This window comes from Rhipicephalus microplus, chromosome 2 (genome assembly GCF_043290135.1).
Source record: "Rhipicephalus microplus isolate Deutch F79 chromosome 2, USDA_Rmic, whole genome shotgun sequence".
Lineage (NCBI taxonomy): Eukaryota > Metazoa > Arthropoda > Arachnida > Ixodida > Ixodidae > Rhipicephalus > Rhipicephalus microplus.
Genome location: NC_134701.1, coordinates 229,513,770 through 229,529,208, shown reverse-complemented (window position 1 = coordinate 229,529,208; position 15,439 = coordinate 229,513,770). Strand labels below are relative to the sequence as shown.

At 45.0% G+C, this 15,439-nt stretch overlaps 1 protein-coding gene across 1 annotated transcript in view; it reads left to right on the top strand.

Annotated features, from left to right (window-relative positions):
* The window catches only part of LOC142794004 (uncharacterized), a 35,086-nt gene extending 21,273 nt beyond the window's left edge, over window positions 1-13,813 (top strand). The window contains exons 10-17 of the mRNA XM_075885836.1: window positions 1,670-1,769; window positions 6,029-6,123; window positions 6,696-6,806; window positions 11,478-11,519; window positions 12,257-12,334; window positions 12,423-12,494; window positions 13,065-13,118; window positions 13,301-13,813. Coding sequence (XP_075741951.1) covers window positions 1,670-1,769; window positions 6,029-6,123; window positions 6,696-6,806; window positions 11,478-11,519; window positions 12,257-12,334; window positions 12,423-12,494; window positions 13,065-13,118; window positions 13,301-13,813 — 1,065 coding nt within the window. The remainder of the gene's footprint in view (window positions 1-1,669; window positions 1,770-6,028; window positions 6,124-6,695; window positions 6,807-11,477; window positions 11,520-12,256; window positions 12,335-12,422; window positions 12,495-13,064; window positions 13,119-13,300) is intronic.
* Window positions 13,814-15,439: the final 1,626 nt, after the last annotated feature.

Here is a 15,439-nt window from a genome sequence, read left to right as displayed (position 1 = left end):
CAAATAATTTAGGGATAAATGTGCTCACATATGAAATGTAGGACTAATGAACTATAAATATTCAGAATTAATTCATTACACCATCCCGATTCAATAAATTTTTTTTTCCAACCACAGGATGGAGATCCCGGTGACGATGACCTATTGAAGGGGCTCCCAAGGATAGCATATTTTAAATGACGAAATCCAATTTATTTCAATTTAACACCACTTTGAGAATGTTTTTTCTTCGATAAATTGACGCAGTTGCATGATAAAAAATAATGTTTGGTTGTTTCGTCTTTGTTACGCATACACGAAGAAGAAGAAGAAGAATAAGAAGGAACCTTGAGTATTCGAACGGGCTTGGGCAGTGATTTGCCTTGCAAGTGCGTGAGCGTGTGCTGCTCTGTGTCCTGATGTCCAGGGCACTGGCCCTCAACTTGATCGTAGCCTTCTGTTTTGTAAGTAGCTTCCCACCTTTTTTATGTACCAAGCACTGCTAACCAGCTCCATTGCATGGCCCTGTGACAGTGATATCTTTCGGGACTATAGTGATCTATGACTGAAGTTGCTCGTGACAAGGGTAATCGTGGTTAACGACAGCCTCCATCTTGTACACTTGCTCGGGAACTCGTCTGACAGGGAAATCAAGATCAGAAACAGACAAGTCATAGCAGAAGCAACCAAAACGAGACTAGTTGATAAATAAAAATTTTACAGGCCCAAACATGCGCGCATATACACTGAAACAAGAATAAAAAAAGGTAAAATTGAAGGAATGCAAACGACGGAGTAGGCCTTGCTTTGCTACTGTCAGGATAGACGATTATCTAATATAGCCGAAGCCGAAACGTTTTGTTCGATGAATACAGTTGCAGCAAGTTCATGTGTTTGACTTAGCGTTTTTTAGAAGCTGCTAAACATGAAATGTGACTGACAGTTTGATGAAAGCTGCAACGAAGAACAAGCAAGCCCACTTATCGAAACGGTATACCTCCAGCGATATTCCTGGTTCAAGTATTATTCGTAAACGGAATATACTACCTTGTTCAGTTTTTTTTTTTGCTTTCATTTCATCGTTTAGAAGGTGTTACATTTCTGACGCGGAAGGCCGCTAAGTTTCACAGCATTTTTGCTTTTACCGTAGTGAATACGGTGTGTGTGTGTGTGTGTGTGTGTGTGTGTGTGTGTGTGTGTGTGTGTGTGTGTGTGTGTGTGTGTGTGTGTGTGTGTGCGTGTGCGTGTGCGTGTGTGTGTGTGTGTGTGTGTGTGCGTGCGTGCGTGTGTGTGTGTGTGCGTGTGCGTGTGTGTGTGTGTGTGTGTGTGTGTGTGTGCGCGTGTGCACGCGCACGAGCATGCGCGGAGGCATAATTAACAAGAGCTATGTTCCACCACCTTGAGGCCTGCGTTGGCACGCGTGTCTCAAGAATTAAAGTTCTTCGCTAGAAAGTTCCATTCATGAAGTGCTGATGCACGGACGGATGCATACCTTATCAAGGTTTCGCGTGGTTGCAGCATTTCGAATGACCCAATTCCAGCTTTTTCAACATTTGATACAAAGCTAGGTGTTGATGACCATCCCCTAGCGTCGGTAACTTCTCTAATTTAGTAATGAGAATTTTCAATGATGCGAAGTTTCTTCTTATTATTGATGTTCCTTATACGCTTACTTCATTTCTTCCTTCAGTGTTTCAATTGCTTCTCGGTGCTCGAGAATTCTCAGTCGCTCGCCCAAGGTAACCGGCTGAGGGTCAGCCTAGCCAGTGAGTCGGCGAAAACCGTTAGTGGTAAGCACTAATGTTCGTTTCTATTAATTAGGAACACAGCTGGCACGTCTTAATCGGGAGTTAGAGCAACTTTTTCTAAAAGGATGACCAAGGAAATATTTTTGTATTAAAAAAACTCATTCAAATATTATTTTCATTGTTGTTATTGATGTGTCAGGGTGGTGCAGTGTTATCAAGGCACGTCACTGCAACGTCACATGCGTTTAGTGTAAATACAAGCTGCTCAATAAACCATCATTCTTGTTACGTTATCTGGCTTTCTTGTAGTTCTAGACAGTGCCATAACAGTTACTGCTCGGGTCTTATATTATCTTGACCGTGAAAGTGGACATAAATTTACCGGGTCAGTTTACTGCAAACGTGGGAAGAGCTTGATTCGACCATGCACGTCTAATTTAGACGACAATCGAGAACTTATTATCGAGGACAGATTTGCCAAAGTGTTGCACACAAGCACCGTATTGATTTTGAGAAGAAATGTTCTCTAGGCTTATAGAATAGTGCAAGCTTGCTTCTGAGTAACAATTACGGTATAAGATGAATTCGAGGCACTTTCTCAATTTGCAAGCTTTTTTTTCTTAGTAGTATTGTATCATCCCGAGTGCAACATTTCCTGACATGGGTTACCATGTTAGTACCTGTATATTCCGAGAACATCATGAAAAAAATACATTAATATGGTATCACGTCTAAACAAAGCCACCATGTACGCAGGAATTGGATACTTTTACTCATTGACACTAATGAGGCGAGAAATCCTACCACGAATACTTGGCCTGGTAGAGTGTGATTTGATGGTGCGCGCAATAGTTCAACAGATCAATTATTGATCCAATAACATGTATCAAGCATTCCTTTTTTTTTCTAAGAAAAAGGTGCTTAGGAATGTGTTAAAATCGATAATAATATCACATTTTCAGATGACAATATCATCCACGTATTTTTCGTACTATAACGTGAGAAAAAAACTCAGATATCCCGCAATAAAATCCGGCATAAATAAATAAATTTTAATGTTACATCATGCAATGTAGTAAAAGTGCAATGAGAAGCAAATCTGCAAAGGCGCAATGCAGAATTACTTTTTGCTAACTACTATAAAAAAGCAAAATTGTCGACTCAAATAAGCTAACTTAAGTTCCTTAATATCTATTTTCGGAATGCAATTCATATCGAGTAAAATAAAAAGCTGACAGGAGCGCAACGCAAATTCACATGATTACGACAAGCAATGCAGTTGAGGTACATTAGGACGAAAAGTTTAAAGCAGTGCAATGCAAATTGTAAGATGATTTATGTCTACAAAGTTGACTGTATATCTTCTTGTTGATCCGCAAACGCCCTTCACTGCACTGCACCCACAAGAAATGTTGAGAGTGTAGCTTGGGACGCCATCTGACGCTTAAAAGCTAACGCACAAAGCTTCTCAAGCGACAACGCGTGGCCTTCAAGATTTTTAAACAATGTCGGAGGCCACGGGTAACATAAAAACGCCTCGTTGACCGCCCTTGCGTGGTAGAATGGCCAGCATAAAATGAGAGCTAGCCAATGGTGTTGAGGGCATCGGAGCGCCGAAATTTCTTCAAATTGTAATTATCAATTATTGCATAATAAAGGTTACTTAGCTCACACCTCGCAGCTACTCCCTTTTGTCTCGGCCAATATCCGGCAATTTATTTCTCACATCGTCCGTAAACGGCTCCACGCTGGAGGTGAGCTATTAAAGGACCCCAAACCAAATATTTCGTGATTGTTCCCGTTTGATTCTTACGGCCAAGGTCATATTGATCGTCATCTGGTACAAATAGCGTTTATTTGTGTTTTTAGTTTAGTATCTAATGTACAGTGGGCCAAATCTTTAGCTTTCGTGCCTGAGTGGCAGCTTTTTCTGTGTATCTTTACCATACGACCGAATCAAGTTTTGAGAATGGTGAGACTCCACAAAGCACATGTCCGCGAAAGAAGTTTCTGTAACTTCGTTCCATATGATGGCGCTGACAGACGAAAAAGTTGCCACTGCACAACATAGTTAAAATTTTGGCCGACTGTACATATGTATACATATCTTTTTGTAACAAAATGTATATGTGCCTGTGCCCATAGTTTTTTTGAGGAAATGTTCTGTTTAAATGTTATTTACGTCCACTGCCTGTGAGAATAAATTTCTCCGAACACGTAGCATACCGTTTAACGCCTCCGACATAAGAGACAAAAGGCCCCCCCCCCCCCCACATAGTTAACTAAAAGGGGAAGGTGGGTGCGCAAAGCCAGCCCGATACATTGAAATATACCAGGGAGGGGGTACTGCGATAAATCTTTGCCTTCTCCCCCCCCCCCCCCCCTTTCTTGAAGGTGAAGCCTGTGGAGGCCCATGAAATTGAGATTCCGCCAAAGAGCGTTTGAAAATGTATCTTCATAACGCCTGATGGGTAATGGCAACAAAGTCGATTAAAAAAGGCGACCAATACGTTTTGCATACGCCTCTGTCCCGTGTTTGTTCTAGCGCTCCTTTAGAAATAGACGCTATATTTTTCTTTTCATTTATTTACCCTAAAAGCCCAACGTGGGCATTACATAGGGGAGAGCATAACAATTCATATGAAAATCGAAATGATGTAATAGGAACAAATACGTGTAGAGAAAAAAAAAGAGAAAACATTGAAGAAAAAATAGAAGTTTCTAGTAGTACAATGCTTCTCAACTGACATCATTGTACTGCATTTTCTTCATTACACAAGAAATAAACGCACGTTATTTGTGTTGCATATACAGGCATCGCGACAACAAAGTTAGGATAGAAATTTTCTGTGTTAAAAATAATCGCTAGTACTTAAAGGGTAAGATGTTACTTTCTCGAACGCCTCATTTAACGCGTTTCTAAATAATACGTGGTCAGCTATTTCATCTATGTTACTTTGGAGATGATTCCATTATGACATGGCTATATGTAGGCATGAAAACTGTAAAACGTTAATGCGTGCAAAAATTTGTTCAACGTTCAGTTTGTGATTGATTAGTGGAAAATGTTTTTGGTGTGTAAGATGTGTGCTTGAGAGAATGTGCTTGGTTAATGAAAAAAGCTAATGAAAAAAGGCCAAGAGGCATATTTTTTCTTCTAGTCTGCAAGGTGGTGAGACCTAGGTCATACTTTTTGTGATGCTTGATTGCCTTGAATAACTACCAGTGATAAAACTAGATGCCTTGTTTTGCAAAGATTCGAATTTGTTAATAAGATACTTGTGGTGCGGGTTCCATATAAATGACTCAAGTTTCGGGTGGAGTATGGTAGTGTATACGAGCAGTTTGCTACTACTGGCAGCCTGATGGAGCGTACGACGGAAGAGTCCAAATGATTTGCATGCCACCCAAACAACAAAATCCACACGATTTTGTCAAGACAAATTTGTGCTGAAAGCCCCGCCGCGGTGGTCTAGTGGCTAAGGTACTCGGCTGCTGACCCGCAGGTCGCGGGTTCAAATCCCGGCTGCGGCGGCTGCATTTCCGATAGAGGCGGAAATGTTGTAGGCCCGTGTACTCAGATTTGGGTTCACGTTAAAGAACCCCAGGTGGTCGAAATTTCCGGAGTCCTCCACTACGGCGTCTCTCATAATCATATGGTGGTTTTGGGACGTTAAACCCCACATATCAATCAATCAATCAATCAAATTTGTGCAGATATGAATACCTAGATATTTAAACGATGCTGTGCTTTCAAAGGCTTCACAATTAAGAATGTAAGTTTTCTCTGTAATGTAGCTGGAAGTGGTAAATCTCATAAGCTTAGCTTTAGTACTGTTTACGCTCATTTGCCATTGCAAACACCATATTTCAAACATATACAAGTCTTCTTGAAGCTTAGCACAGCCATCCTTACATCTTATTGGTCGGTACAAAATGCAATCATCCGCATATAGCTGGATTTGTGAGTGTATAGCTTGATGAATATCGTTTATGTAAAAAAAATAGGGTCGACCCTAAAGGGGAACCCTGGGGCACTCCGGTGATATGTTGCAGTAATGAATGAACATAGGTTGCAGTGATGAATGAACATTGTTAATCACAACGGCTTGCGTCGGTTGCTAAAGTATACTCCTCGACCAAGTTGAGTACTCTTTCATCAATGTTAATCAGCCTCATTTCAAATAGTAGGTGGTTATGGGGCACGAGGTTAATTGTTTTTGTGAAATCAATAAAATTGGCATTGGTATAATGTAACCACGTAATGCGCAACCAGTTTGTAACTTGCACATTCTTCGCAGGTCTCGCAGTTCTCGCCGCCGTGCTGTACGTAATGATATTCTCCTCAACACTCAGCTGCATCTCCGATGTGGTCTTCATCTGCTTCCAATGCACGGTAATGTCTCTCGACTCGCTTTCAGAATGGTCCCCGTTCAAGCGCTGTAATCTGAATGCGTGTAAGTTGTGTCTACCAGCGAGCCACTGCCTGCTTTCGAAACCAGTAAATGTTGCCAAACAGCCAGAGCTCGTTCTAGCGTTGATGTAAAGAAAAGCATATAGAACACACAGAAGAAAGAATGAGATTTGTTTGATTTACTTTTATTGCGATAGCCTTAAAGGACCTTCTACGAGGAACTCTTTTATGTACCTGCGTAAACGAAAATTGGGGAATACCAAATGTTGAATCACATGTCCTTGCATTCCTCCTAATACCCAATCTTTGAACTACGTACTGCTCGGAAAAGTTTCAGCGAAAGGGGGTAGGAAAGAGCAGTATGGTGGTTGGGCTATGGTAAAGGTCGCCCCTGCCCCCCCCCCCTTCCCCCTTTTAATAGACGACCGTGCGCACGTCTGCGACAAAATATGTGCAAGAAAATACAGTTCCCAAAGCACACGCAGTACTCATATTCTGCCGGAATTACCATGTGTTGATCAAGCTTCCCTAATACTAAGCTTGAACATTTTCAGGGGAACCAGAACTGTTTCAAGGTATTCCTAATTTGGAATGCCATCGACATCCTCATCACCTTTGTGTGCGACGTCGCGCTATACTACATGGTACAGTCCGTGACCAGCGAGGTAAGAGGGTTGCGGGTAAAGCAAAAAAATAGAATTTAGCCTAATTTTTGACGTTGGGAACGTGCCAACTTGGAATACTCATGCAGGGGTTACATTTCTGCACTCTTTTGGTATAGAGAGGGGGTCAAATTATCAACGGAGGCATTATGACTGCCGCATGAGAATATTAGAGCATCTGATTTGGATTAAAAGCCAATACAGAGCATAATATCGTCTTTGTTACCGCAAGCACGTGACATTTGAAAGACGATAATTTAGGATTGCTTGCATAATCCCCAACCATACCTTTATAAGTATGTTAAGACTGGTGTGACGTCTTGTACGAGTTATTGAAGCCCCTTACGCCGTGGGTCGTATGTCACGTGTCGTCGTAGTCGTAGTCGCCAGTTGCATTGCATTGCATTGCATGTCAATGAAAACGGTGTCACAGCATATTCACGAAGTGAATGATGATAAGTCGAGCGACACGTCCATCATGCAGTCCGTCCGTGCTTACGTGCGCCCGTCCGTGCATCTGTCCGTCCGTTTGGGCGTTCGTGCGTCCGTCCATCTGTTCGTGCATACGTTCGTCTGTCCATCCGTCCGTCAATGCGTCCGTACGTCCATGCGCCTGTTCGTGTTTCACCCCACTTGTCATCATGCACCTTGTGGATATGCTGTCATTTTTTTTGTACTTAAACAACTCAACTCAAGCAAGTCCAGTGTGTTATGATTATATAAAAAAGTTGGATTTGGTGCACTCTTTTGTGAATACGAAAAAAAATAGCAGCATATCCACAGAGTGAATGATGGATAGTGGGGCGAAGCATTCGTCCATCCATTCGTTCTTGCTTCCGTCCATCCATGTGTGCGTCTGTGTGGCCACCCATGCGTCCATCCGCCCTTCCGTGCGTACGTCTGTTCGTGCGTCCGCACGTTCATCTGTGCGTCCGTCCTTGCTTTCGTCCATACATCCGCTCGTGCGTCCGTCCACGCGTTCATTCGTCCGTGCAGCCATCCGAGCGTCCGTCCATGCATCTGTCTGTGTGTCCGTTCGTCCACCTATTCAACACTCCAAGTACCACCATCTCGCACCTTTCATCATATAATCCTCATATAGAAGCACCGCTATCCAGCGGACATTCCAAGGACTGAACGAGAGGAGAAACACACACTTTTTTACGGGAAGTTGCGCTTCGTGTCTACTTCCCACCTTTAACCACGTCAAGTTCGTGGTATATACTAGTTCACTGTATTCATGGCACTGCGGCCCAATGGTCGCTAAACCTTTCGAAAATCAAGGAGGTTACGCCCAGCGAGTATGACGTAGCAACCCTTTCTTGTCTTCTGTGCGTTGTTGAACAATAAAAAGTTAGCAGCGTGCGCGTTAACTAAAAGCCGAATTCTCCTGTCTCTCATTCCCCCTTAGCAGCCATCAGCATGCACATTGAGCACTATCTTCTATTGTTCAACAAGGCACAGAAGAAATCTCTCACCGGCACCACCTTGGAGGTCAAAATGTTATACTTGTTACACACTATTACAACGGCTATGAGGGACGAATGTGTGCCGCTAGAAAAAGCTTCGCCCCTAAAATGTCACCATCTCTTCGAAGCATCATGGTTGTGCAGCGCTAGCAGTCGGTTTCTTCAATGAACAAACTCGCTAGCACACGCTACCTGCGTCGGCTTTGCTACCATTCTAGCCACCCTAGCTTTGCGAGACGCCGCGGGGAGGAAAGATTAGCAGGCGCTCCCTGCGTAAGGAGAGGAGAGAAAAGGAAGGGGACGCCCGTGCACAATGGGGGAGAGGGAAGACGAGGAAAGGAAAATACGCACCCTACTTCTGCAGCCCTAATTGGGAGCACGGTTCAGCACCTGTAGGTGTGGGGTGAGGGTATTAAAGATGTGGAGAAGAGAAAAGAAGAAGAGAAATGGCGTCCACGACCGAGGACGTGGAAGGCGGCTTCAATAGCCGGTTGTTCACTTCAGTGTCCTCAAGAAAGCGAAGAACCGCCTTGAGGCCTGGGTGTGGTGCCGTGCAGGGAAGAGTAGGCTCCTCTGTGTAGCCGCGGGCAGACCATGGCGACGGAGTGTGGCGAGCAAGACCTCTCGTCGTGTGCGAAGCGCCGGGCAAACACGCAACAGGTGTTCGATGGTTTCGTCTTCCCCGCAAGCAGTTCACGCAGGGGACGAGGCTCTGGAAGGCGATGACTCCAGTCCGCAGGCCAGGAACAGCCGATGCGTAAGCAAAGTACAAGGGAGCTCTCCCTCCTGGTGAAACCCCGGTCAGGCAGCCGGACGCAAAGGGGGAAGGGAGCGCAAGCATGCAAGTGGTAGGAGAGAAGTGGAGAGAGTAACACGCTGCGGTTGGAGGAAGGGAAAGAGGAGAGTCGCGCCTGCGTGGTGTGAGTGCGGACTATGGACGCGTGACATACCTGCGTGAGAAAGAGATGCTCCGCCTCTAGAAAATGCACCAAATTGGCACTGCAGATATAAACAAAAGTAAGCAGATGTTGTATGACATACGCACTTGGGCTATGTGCAGATGCCAGAACAGAATGCATACTTCAACAAAATATGATTTTTTTTAAAGAAAGCTTCGTTACACTTCTCAAAACACCACTTCCGAGTGCGTACCTACACCTGCCTCACAAGAGGAACAGGGCAGTTAGAGGCGACATCCATTGCTTACAAAAAACATGCTTAATCGAACTCAAGAAAGCGCACTTCTCTGACCTGCGCGACTAAGCCCAGTCCATCTTACGTGTAAATGCTCACGAACTGAAGTTGTTTGTCACAAAGGAAAACGCCAGCCAATGATGACGCCGGACATGTTATCAACGAGGACGGTTGGCCAATAAAATCTTTGCGAATTCGGTCCCAAAGAGCTCCAGAATTGCTAACGCAACAAGGCACCAATGTCTCAAACAACCCGTTATCCTTGACGACGTGCACGGGATATTGAAAGTTTATCCACGTCTTGCTGCGCACGACTACAGCATTTAATGCGGGAATCGGCGCAAAACTTGGTAGTGCTGCAGGTTTTCTGTATAGACATTTATACCGTTTCTCGTCGAGTTAAAAATAAAAGAAAATGGAGAGGAGATAAAAACAAATTCAAAACAGCAAAAACAAGCAGCTTTAGTGTTTTATGTTGAAAACTTGGACACTCCTAAGTAACCGGTCCATTAAATAAATAAACAAAAGAGATGGCAATAATGAAGTAAAGCAGTTGCGTCAGAACCCGTTCTCTGCTCAGCGCGTCACTCCACTATGACGCAGATGACGTCAGGGTTTTGCTGGAGTTTCTTTCCTTCTTTTTCTTGTGGTGCAGTAAATGAGAGAGATTGTGGTTATATCAGAAGGAAAGAGAAGAAAGGTGCCGACCCGTAACTGTCTCTCCTTACGAGGACACCTCAACAGGTCAGCAGAGGAATGGGATATGGGGAATAAAAGATATAGAGAGAAGGAATAAAAAGAATAGAAGGAAAATAGATGGATAAGAAGCCGCCAGCCAGCGAGAGGAAAAAAGAAGGGGATAGGAAAGTGGAGATCCGGTCGAAGCAGTCCAAGGGCGGGGTGCCACAATGCGAGAGCTGCACGGCATCAGGAGACCGCGGAGGGCGAACCAGTCGGCGGGAGCTACGCTGAAGTCGGAGATCGCGAGGGCACAACCGTCCAGCTTGAAATCCTCCGAGCGAATCGCGCCCAGAAAGCGAATCGCAGTAAATGTGCAACCTTGTCTCTTGCGCTTGAGACGCTTATTCGGCGTGCCTACATGCATGAAATGGTTAGTTCCCCGGTAACACAAAGCATAGAGACGGAATGAAGGATAAGAATTTCGAAGACCAGTTTCATTGTTTGACGCGACCTTAATTAAAACCATGAGATGACGAAGAGAGAAAAGGAATAAGGAATATCAACTGTACTTTTTTCAGTGTATTGTAGCAATGGTGATATATGCGTCCAAATTAATTCAACATCTGAATTACTACTATATCCCAGCAAATGTACAACACATTTAAAACAGCACAACTAACGTTCCTTATACCTTCACAGACTTCGTAATCGGCTTGGCTGCGTGCAAGCCAGATATTTGTGACGAAATTGTACAGCGATGAAACGTTTCTGACCCTCGTTTTGTTGCTCGCACCCCTGCGACAGCAAGTGGTGTATACGTAGATCCTCTACGCTATAGCTTCTCAAGGTCACTTTAATTTCATTTCCGCTCTATACTCGAGGCAAACCTTTGTTTGTTCTTTTGATCTTGGTATTGACACTGTAACAAGTTATATCACCACTGGCTAAGGCACCTGTTAGAAATTTATATGGTCAATGTGATCAGAGACGAGGCGGATATGCTAGCGCTCTCATTTTTCAGTGAACCATTTTATCTTATTTATAGTATTACATTCTTTAATGAAACAAAACCTTGAATATAAGCATTACACTCAACGAATGCTTGCGAAATTACCACGATGTTGGTAACTTTATATGCTTGAATTTCTGATTCCGCCGAATAGTATAGGCACCGGTGCTAGTAACGATGCATGGCACGCTTTCTAACTGCGCTTGCATTTCTAAAACAATTCAATGAAGCAACCGTGTGTAAACTTTAGCAGCACGATATTGATATTTTCCGATTAAAACTCGCATTTATTTTAATTAATTGTTTATTTATTATCATTAGGGTTACAAAGTGACGCAGACCGCCACAGATACTGAGGAGGAGGTGGGTATTATATTTTTTTTCTTCTGTCTACATAGTAATTCTAGTTCCTTTGTTTTTTTAGATTATTACTGCTCCTAAATGAATAACTGAGCTTCCCAATGAATGCGTTGTGACTTCACTCGCATGGTAAGAGCAAATAAGCGACGACAAATAAAATAAATACGTTGCTTAACAAGAAGACTGTTGGGTACACGATAAGGCATAGTGATGGCTGTTGTACTTGACAAAAATCATATCGCAGTTACAAAAATAATTTACACAATGGCTATTTGTGAGGATACATGTCCTTCGACCATACTGAACGATACATTGTCAGTGGCAAACATCATTAATGTGCGCAAAACTTCGCAACATCACCCCCTGTAGTCTAGGCGAGACAGGCCAGCTGTACAATGTTTCTTCAACGGACAACAGTTAAATTCTCCTGTACAGACAATGTATGTAATACATTCAGCCCAACCTCTGCCTATCTACTCGATCATATGAGCCTGTGTCTGGTGTCGACCATGAAACCAATATCATTCGTTGAAAACGGGCTATTTTCATGTATTAGAGCACATAATTTAGACTAACGGGTTATGCTTTGAAAAAAAAAATTACAGTGCAGTGCATGTGAAACACGAGCACACACTAAGTGAAAATAGGTGCTTGTACCAGAGGCAACATAGGCAGATGGTAATTTAGCAGTTTGCTCCTAGCTGTCCAATAATCTACATTCGTTCATTTACGCTCCATAGAAGGTTACTGCGTCATCGTGGGACTATGCGCAAGCCACTCTTATGGAAAATTTCCCGTCTGATCCAGAAGTGGGTCCGGTAAGCTCATCACCTGCCACGTTAACAGCACCCAAGACCAGTAGGTTGTTTTTACAAACGTGAATGTGGTCGTTCAACTTCTTCGCAGGAAGAAACCCCTACAGAAGACACCTCAGCGAGCAGTGATTCGAACCCTCAGAAAGTTATAGCATTCACAGAGGTCCGTACAATATACCCTTCTGAAGCGCTGGACTTAAATGTTCTCAACACATCGAGTTATCTTCCCAGAACATATAGCAAAATAACGATTCTGTGTAGTATTCCAAGGACCTCCTTTGTGTTTGAAGCATCAGACAGAAAAATCAATTATTAATTAATCAATTATACCTTCCTTGATTGAGTGACCTGAGCAGTAAGAAACATAATCTATAGCTCACGGAAATGCTCTAATTTTTTATCGCCACACAAAAGCGGCAAAGAGTAGGTTGTTGGAATGAGAGACATTAGAAGGAAATGCGTTGGTTACGAAGTTTTCGTTAACTATTTTTGTGAAATCCGTGTGGCTTTCTGCTGAGGCTTCAATCGACAAATGCGTGTGTGACAATTCCAGCTTCCGATCAGAAGGCCTTTGTCTTGGTCTAACATGGAAAGCAGATTCGCGTAATCGTATGGGCTTCTCATGTGACTGAGGTATCCCCAATACTTCATGACGTTCTTATGCTTGTGCATTTATTCCATGCCATTCACGCATGCAAATGCGCCGCTGACTGAAAAAAAAATTCCCTTTCAGACGTTGCGCCTGAAGCCGTCGCTATCGTACATCTTTCTAGCCGCGGTGTTTAAGGTAAGCTCATATTATCCGATATGTATAATTATCCAAAGTTACTGACCAATGGGAAAACATTTAGGAATGAGAAGTCAGTCAGTATAATTCGGTTGCTTTGTTTCCTAGGAGGCAATGTTTTGTACGTGCGTGGTACGTTGTACGGAAATCCGTGCAAATACATTCGCTACACGGGAACGCAGGGGATGGTGCTCGTCACGTTCCAGCAGAACACGGACCACGGTGAAGTCGGAGGCAGCAGCTGCCCGCCGCACGAAGCCAGCAGCTCGTCCGTGTCGCGCATCGCCGTCTGGAAAGCCCAGTACGCACAGCACCGCTCAAGGCTCGAAACCATCAGGGCGCGCGCGCTCGAGCTGCAGTCCGCCAGCCCCGATCTTCAGCTTGATCTTCAGCAGAACCCGCCACCAATCACCGAAAGGGCCCACGCCCCGGACCCTGCGAAACCTACACTCGAGCCCCACAGTGGGGGCTCTCTCAGCGGGCAGGAGGACGTTTCGGCTAACGTCGGGGACGTCACTGACGAAAACGCGGACATCGGAGCCTCGCCATCTATGAAAAGAGGCGAATCTGAAGGCTCCAATCTGTCGTCGAAGATCAAGAACGAGCTGCGACACCACAAAGAGGTGGACGCCGAGGCGTCCAAACCAAAGCGAGCACATCTCGATGGAATTGAAAATAACGTTACGAAATCTTGAACTGCGGCGAGCAGACACTACATGATTATTTATAAGCAAATAGAGTGCGATAGATGAGCGTTTCACGTTTGTCTGGAATTGCCCTCGCGGGCAGATTAAGCGCGTGCCGTCTGCGTTTTTGCGTAGCGTATGTTTATCAGCTCGCGACTGCTTCTGCGCAGAGCTGATAAGACGAGCGGACGAGACGACGGTGAGTTAAACAAGGTTTATGTACAGCATATATACAGAGGCGTTACAATTTCGGCACTGGGGCCGACAGAGACTCGAAGAGCCGAGCTCTCCTCTCTAATACATAGGTCAACTTTTCGCCTAAGACCGCCGACTCACACACATGTCGGCTCTCCGACATGGGGACTCCTCTCTCGCAGGACCGCCGATCGCGACGCGCCGCAGGGCTTCTTTTATTTACACCGGGTCCAACCAAAATGTCCAATCAGAAGCGCCGCTGGTCGTCAGGGCAGACTCCTCCAATGGGGTTGCCGCGCCATGCGTCAGACCACCAGACACGAGGACGCCGGCTCGCTGTCACGTGCGCAGCTGACTCAATGCACGTGGGCCAGAGATGCGCCGCGCGTGTTCACGCCGTCGAGTTGATCGCGCCAGGCGGACTGTGGGCTGGCCTTGACACAGATTGCCTTTTTCAGAGGCACGGACGTTTGACGAGGACTCGCTGGCATAACAGCACCCCCGCCGCCAGACAATGCGCCGGAAAGACGAGCTGCTTCCACGGGGCTCGGATGTCAGGTGCGCTCGTTCGCCAGGTCCCTCCAGGTTCGCCTCCAGGGCCATGGGGAGAATACAGCTCCAGACTGTTCCGGGAACACGTCCCATTTTTGACGACGGATCCCAGCTCCACTGGCTTGTCGCCACAACTTGTCGACCAGCTTCACTCGTCTCTTCTGACCATCTTCGGTTTCAGCACTTGTCGATGGTTCTGCAACTTGCCAAGAACGGATCGACAACAGACAACACACGACACACGCAAGTGCCTTCGGTCACCCGACAGAACACCAGACAAAGTATAGTACAACACATACCTATCTACGTGTCTATCGGAATTTTGGTTCCCTCTACATCAAGAGGCACATGTGGGACACAAGACTCTTAAAATGACAACTCAATTTTTTTTTCTCCCACGTACAACAACGTAACGAATTAGAATACCACAAAGTTGGCCCCTTGAGATTACTCTGAACGAGAGCGCTCAGCCCAGGTCGTGATGAGGTCAAAATTTTGCCCCGAATCGCCAGCGAGAAACCGAAAGGTTGAGAAGGTACTAGCTAGAACGCACTGCTCAATGCTCCTGCAATAGCGTATAGCTTTCCCTCTTTTTTTTTTGTAGCGAACGTCAAAGTTGCGCTGTGGAGCAACATGCTCCACCTCAGTAACCGGCCAATTTTAGGCGACGATACCTATGCGGCACCAAGAGCGGCTCACACTTTCGACGTTGCACAGGGGAACAACGATACGGCTTGCTAGGGATTGGCTCCTCACAAGTTAGCTCTATTTCGTGTTCGATCACCGTCGTGTCTCCGGGACGGTCCGAGAACACGTCTCCAAACTCGGAACCAATCTTTCTTAGGTCCTCTTTCTCAGGTCCTCCGTCACTTAAGCTAGGCTCTAGGT